The sequence below is a fragment of the Pyxicephalus adspersus genome, chromosome Z, assembly GCF_032062135.1.
Source record: "Pyxicephalus adspersus chromosome Z, UCB_Pads_2.0, whole genome shotgun sequence".
Lineage (NCBI taxonomy): Eukaryota > Metazoa > Chordata > Amphibia > Anura > Pyxicephalidae > Pyxicephalus > Pyxicephalus adspersus.
The window spans coordinates 15,483,254-15,490,404 of record NC_092871.1 but is presented as its reverse complement, the minus strand read 5'-3'; the positions used below and the strand labels follow the sequence as shown (position 1 = coordinate 15,490,404).

The window sequence follows — 7,151 nt, the reverse complement described above, 5'->3', positions numbered from 1 at the left end:
GACAGGTCCAGTACTTACTTCCATCAAGACAGTTCTTGAGGAAGTACTTTCACAAACAAAAACAAATTTTTATGTGCACCTATGGCCGGGACCTGTAACCATCCCATAGCCCTAACCTCATTGCTCAAGGAAACCCCAGCAACTTCCAGATCAGGGGGTGTCAAACTCTGGCCCAAGGGCCAATTCACCCTCAACGTCCTTTATTTTTGCCCCCAAAGGAATCCTATGAATTGCAGCGGGCCCGCCGTTGCATTGAAATAGCGCTGCTACTACAATTCCCAGCATCACTCGAGTCTATAGACCAGCGGGCTCTCTGACTATGCGTCACCCCGCATTGGACTGTTATATGAACGCAAGTAATGGCAGGAATTGTAGTTGTAGTGCTATTTCAATGAAGAGGGAGTTCCAACCCCGCATTGGTCGCCTCTGGCATTTCCAGCGCTCCCTCTCAGCCGTACTTTTCTTTGCTACTCCAAGGCATGGACTTGAATGGTTGGATTTTCTTAAGTTTTAAATTTTGTCCCACTGTGCATTTGAGTTTGACACCCCTGCTCTAGATAAACCCTGATTGAGAATCACTACCCTAAAGCTGCGTACATACTTCCAATTTTTATCGTTTGTAAACGAACGACGAACGATCCTGCACGATATCTGCGAACGATTTACATGAAGACAGGATTCCTGATCTATACTTGTTCCAGAACAATTGCTCAAATTCAAGGTCTATGGATCAACATGACAGCTAAAAAATCAACATATACAGGAATGAGCAACAACAGCAGCATTTATTTATTCTAGACAAATTTCCTTTAACTTTACTTTATCACTTAGCCTCATCACTTCCACCAATGTAAGCCCAATGTTATTCCCTGAAATGTACCTCCTAAATGTATTCTTCATTGAGAAGAGATATTAAGATGGGATATAATCCTCTTGTATAAACATATACAAGCCTAACATATACAATGTCCTGTAAGATCACATTGGACCGTGCTTTATGAGGGTTTTGTCCCCTTCCTCTGGATCATCTATGGGGTTTTATGTAGCTAAGGACTGTGATTCAAGTATAAAGAAGGCTTCCAGCACTGACTCCCCTTGTAGTTCTGAAATGTTCTATGAGGGACCACCAGGAGCCAAACGAATGCTTGTGCAGGAAGATATAATGAAGTATCATACCAAACAATGTCATTTAGGAACATACATCCAAATATAGATCTGACATATAGCACAGCGCTGTACAAAGATCAACAGTGCACTTACATGAGCTCAGTCATATGTCTAGCATGTTTGGTGGAAATGTGTTGATACGTTTCCTAGTGATGGTGGAACATAGCACGTTTGGTTGAAATGTCTCCAAACGTATGCTTGTGCAGGAAGATATAATGAAGTATCATACCAAACAATGTCATTTAGGAACATACATTCAAATATAGCTCTGAGATATACCACAGCACTGTACAAAGATGACAGGTCATATGTATGGCAAGTTTGGTTGAAATGTCTCCATGCATTTTCCAGTGATAGTGGAACATACATACATCCAATTTTATATATATAGATTGGTATTATTATTATAAAAAATAATAATAATAATTTAATTTAATAATTTTTTAGCCTAAAAAACACTTTGACCCTCAAACCATGATATATTTTCTGAAAGCAGACACCCTGCAGAATTAACTAATTTGTGCTACTGTTTATTGGGAAAAAAAATCACCAAAACTTCACTCCAATAAATTTTAGTGCACACCAACACAAAAATAAGTTTGTTAATTAATTTGTTATATAGGGCTCACAATCTAATGTCCCCACCATTGTCATATGTCTTTATTACAGTCTACGGTCAATTTGGGGGGGAGCCAGTTAAAGCGTACCTAAACTCAGAATTTTCACTTTACATAAAAGGGTAGACAAGCCTTTGATTTAAAGTAAAAATTCTGTGTTGCAGCACCGCCCCCTTATTTCTCAATGGCCTAGGTATCAAGAATGAATGGTGATACCTACGTCACGCATCCCAGGAGGCTCTTGGTTGCTCCTTCTGTGCATGCCTGAGCATCTTGGGCATACGCAAAAGGAACCCTTTCATTAATAGGGAACAAAATTGCCGATCTCACGCATGCGCAATGAGATCGGCAAATATTTTCCCCATCTATTATTATTATTAATAACAGCACTGTACATTAATAGGGACTGCAAATGACAGACAGTTACAGACAGTGACACAGGAGGAGAGGACCCTGTCCAGAAGAGCTTACAATCTAGGAATGTCATCCGATCTCGTGCCTGCACAGTGCAGAATTGTATTAAAGCAGACCTATCATTATTATTTTACAATGTTAATTTTTGTGGGGGGATCTCCCACTCGCTTCAGCGGGAAGGATTGAATGGGAAACCCGCAGCCTCCTGGGATACATATGTCACATATCCCAGGAGGCTCCTTATGCGTATGCTCGATATCAGGCATGTGTAGAAAGGTCTTTCCTAGAATGTAAAAAAAAACTGCATGCGCAGTGAAATCTGCACCTTTTTCTTACATTTTCAGTGCACAGTGCAAGATCAGGTGATGTAAGAAGCCAGAAAAAGATGGCTGCACGGGAAAGAAGATTGGACAACGTGGGACTCGATTGACCTCTGTAAAGGGTATTTTTATTTTTTTCTGCTTGAAGAGTGAAAGGCAGTCCAGGGCACCAACACACATCCCATGTACATTCACGAACAGACCCTACATCACGTGTTAGGTAATTGCACTGCCATTCATTCAGAATCCACCCCACCATACGTTACTATGTGTTAGGTATGCGGTTCCAGTTTGTCATGTTACAAGAAAATATTTCATGCACTTTATTTTGTGCATCAAGCAACCCATTCAAAGAAACGCTAACACTGCACAATATTGTGAATGGCTGGATTCACACTTGTATTTTGCTTGAAGCATTTACGGTCAAAATGAAAGGATATGCAAATGACGCTCATCAACATACTTTGTTACAGGTGAATGTATTATTATACATGTCAGCATGCATTATGACATGTTTATATTCCATGCCATCTGTAATGCAGCACTGTACATTGATGAGCCTTGACATACATTTCTCTTGATTTAGATGCTTCATCTTTTAGTATTCCAAGCAACAGGAAAGCTTTTTGTAACATTCGCAATGTATAGTTCAGTAACATGTATTGCAGTTCAGCGCACCGCAGGTTGGACACAAGGTTCTATGGGGTGTTGCTCAGAATAAAAGGCACCACAGCACACCAGGCCTTGTTACCGCACAGAATTGATGTGATCCCAAAGGACAGAAAGAGATTTCCCCTTCTGTCCTGCTGACAATTTACCAGATAGCAAATAAGTGAAAATTGCATTAAAAAACAAACAGATTTTTATAGTACAGTAGAAGGTATAGAGCCCTTGCTAGATCTTTATATCTATTGCAGATTTTATCTCACTTCCTGTTCAAATAACCTGTTGTCAGTGGGACAGAAATTACATAGTAAGTCAGGTTGAAAGAAGACATCAAGTTCAACCCCTGGGAAAATAAACATCCCAGATATGAAATTCCATGGACATAGTTGATCCAGAGGAAGGTAAAAAACCTTGTTACAATTTCCTTCAAGGGGAAAAAAAAATCCTTCCTGATTCCATTGAGGGTAATCTCTCTAACAGAATCCCAGTTATTAGTAAAAAAACAGTCAGGAGTTCATGAGAGAGCGGTTCAGCGTGTGGTCAACTGCAGATGTTGAATTATTCTTGGTGATAATGATTGTCTTATGTTTTGGCAGAGATGGCGGAGGTACACATCATTGGACAGATCATCGGAGCCAGTGGTTTCCCACAGCACATCCTATTTTGTAAATGGGGTGTTCACACAGGTAATAATCTGATTTCCTGTTGTAAAATAATTGTCCATACATCATGTTTCCATATTGTGACTTTGGTACTTTATTATTATTGTCTTTTAATATCTCAGGCAGTGTAATTGGAATTTCAGCAATCTGAATGGAGAACAACAAAGCCTTGTTTGTTGGACTTTCGAACATATTGCTTATATTCCTCTGCCCTGAGTTAAACGTACCTGTCCCTCTGCTGATACAGTACGTAACAAAATTCCTTGGCCGAGGTCCCTCTGTTTACGACGCCTTCTTGGCTCTGCCAGAGCATTTCAGCCCCATACAGTTTCATGGGACTTGGAGATGGATGTTTGCTTTACAAATACATTTCATATAAACAAAAGGATTATTCATTGAAAAACTAATTCTGTGCAAGCTCTCTCCCAAAACTTCCCTTCATGTGCACCTGAGTTTCAAAGTTGTATATTTATTTAGTGTCGTGAGAAAGTGGCAGTAGAACTACATTTCCCAGCATGCTGATAACTAGCAAACAAGACAAAATCAGGTTCTTCAGTAGACAAGCATGAGTCAGAATGTTTCACCATATTCCACAGTGCGCATTGAGGTGATATAGAGTCATGTAGGACTGTAGTACATTGCATGAACAAGTTTCCCAAGGAGGCATTGATGGTCCTGCTAATGAATGGTTGTCACCCAGGGAGAGGAATAGGAAATAGGCCTTTAGAAAGCAGTTGGAAAAGGTAGCATTGCATATGAGAACATTGCTGACAGTTTGCCGGAGTGCAACTGCTAAAAGAACATCATCAACTGTTTTTTAATAAAACTGTATTTTTTACACTTGAAGAACAGGTTTAGAAACAATTACTTCAACTGATACAGCTAGTTGTGTTTACCAAATTACAGCTAGAAGTACAATTATATTTGTAAAAGTAAATATTCTATCTTTTGTCTTGATACTTGCCTCTTGTAATACTCTGCACAGCAACACTACAAAACAGGGAATCTTACAATCCCTCAAACATTCCCTGGTGGGAATCAATTACTGGAATTCAAACACATGGACCTGGAAGATTCCCACCAGTGAATGTTTGAGAAAATGCGCCCTAAGGGAGAGGCAGCACTCTGATCCAGTCACAGCCTAAAAATTGTAGAGTGCTGTCGTGCTTATAGAAGGTTAAAGCACAAATAATCTCACCAGTGTGGTGCTGAGCCTCCATTGTTTACTCACGATTGGGACATAATCCAAGTGAATTGCCTAACTGTATTGTAGTGTACAGAAGGGTCCAGGTGTTGTCGAGCAAAAGTGCCTGATCCCACAATTAGATCAATTGAAATGCTTCGGCATTATTGAATATTTTTTTAATGCAAACAGTATAGGACCTGCATTTTATTTAGTATCTTCATCTATCAGTCTCTGTACAGAAGAGATCAGAATGGAGAATCAGCACACAAACAGTCAGTTGTGCTGCAGTGCAAGTAGCTGCTTTCACTGCCCCGTCATAAAGGTAGGGTGAAGAGGAGACCTGTACATGTTGCTGAACTGAGAAAAAAAAAAGACGTCTCCCTTGTCAGTAAAAAGGCTATACTGTGTGTCAGAGCTGTGTATATCTCAGAACTGAATAGAGATCTTTTGGCAGGTTAGTTTGCCTGGGGTTTAGCTTTAAAGTAATGCTGCTCAGTGCATGAAAATATATTCATTAACACAAGTAAAGGTGTGAATGTGTCCTCAGGCTGCTCTATATAAAATTTACTGCATTAAAACTACTCAGTTTCTTATTATACTGAGCACTTAGCAGGCCTTTTTATTTGTTTGGGAAATGTTCCTAAAAAGTTTGCTTGTAGTATTTTAATGCGTATTTTAGACAGACCCTTGAAAGCAGTCTCCTCATACTTCATCTTGGGGGAGTTAAAAACTAGAAGTGTTTAAAAGCTATCAATCTCGTATATACGGTATGGTATTATATGTTTTATCTTTAGGTGGTGCCTGGAAACTGCTGTCTGGTGTGGTGGAAGGTCAGACCCAGGTGGATAATCCTCAGAATGAAGAAATGGCATTTTGGTCACACCCCATTGACATACATTTTGCTACCAAAGGCTTACAAGGTAAGAGTTACATCAGGGAACAGACAGTGGGCTTGATTGGTTAAAGCTCTCCAAGACTGGAGAAGATAGACTATCATTGCTTAACCTGGGTGATCCAGGAAACTATATTTGGCAAATGTTTTCCATCCTGGACTCGATCCATTCTGGATCACCCAGGTTCACCCATGATAATTTATAATATCCAGTCTGGGAGAGCTTTAATCAGTCAAACCCTATGTCTTACAAGGCTCATTTCTAACCAACACTTTGAGGTGTAATAGACAGACTTGATGCCTCACATTTTCCTTCTGTGTTGCTATAGGACACTATAAAAGGAGGGGAGATAATTTATGATCTTCATAGCGTCCATCTACCTTTTATACCTTAGCAGTAAGGGGATTATTCAGCTCCTTTATTTTCCCTGCAATTGTAGGGATACATGGATAGTCTCTGATCTTTATAGCCTCTTCTCCCTTTATCACCATTTAGTGGTATAGGCTTTATGTTTCATGTCATCTTTCTGCCTTTACTGCTTTAGTGTGTAAGGGACACATGCCGTTTCGCATGTTTCACTTAAGTCTCCCTGCAGTGGAAGGGACATAGATAGATAATCTCTGATCTTCATAGACCTCTGACACTTTGTCACTTTGGGGAGTAACAAGCATACTCCATGTTTCCCTTTTGTTCCCTTTTGTCTGCCTGCTGTGGTCAGGACACATGGATAGTCTCTGTGTTACAAATCTCCTTTCTCCTGTGTCACCCTGGGGTGTAATGGACTGGGTGCATATCTCAGCTCCCTTTGCCTGGCAGTGTGTTGGATTGCACCCTTCCCCTCGTTGGCACCTGCAGTGTAAATACCAGGTTTCATGTAATGATGTGTAATCCTGGTAATTCTTTCTCCTCAGGTTGGCCTAAGCTTCATCTCCAGGTTTGGCACCAAGACAGTTTTGGAAGGAATGAGCTTTACAGTTATGGCTTTCTTCATATCCCTTCCACACCTGGCACACACTCGTTGCTGACTCCCACATGGCGACCCTTGGGCACTTGGCAGGAGCAGATCTCCCAGATGTTCGTGGGTGGGGGACCTCAACTGAAATCCCCCAGCCTCATATATGGAGGTGCCGACCGCTACCGCCTGCAGACTACAAGCATGGGGCAAGTTCACCTGGAGCTAACTATCATACCCAGGAACTTTGAGCGGTATGGTGTGGAATGTTAGG

At 40.7% G+C, this 7,151-nt stretch overlaps 1 protein-coding gene across 1 annotated transcript; it reads left to right on the top strand.

The window, feature by feature from the left end:
- Positions 1 to 2,358: 2,358 nt before the first annotated feature.
- On the top strand, positions 2,359 to 7,151 carry B9D2 (B9 domain containing 2; the record flags this gene model as incomplete). The annotated part of the gene is given in 4 exon segments (XM_072430619.1): positions 2,359 to 2,640; positions 3,781 to 3,870; positions 5,827 to 5,952; positions 6,837 to 7,151. Coding segments are annotated over 3 exon segments (528 nt in total). The 5' UTR covers positions 2,359 to 2,640; positions 3,781 to 3,782.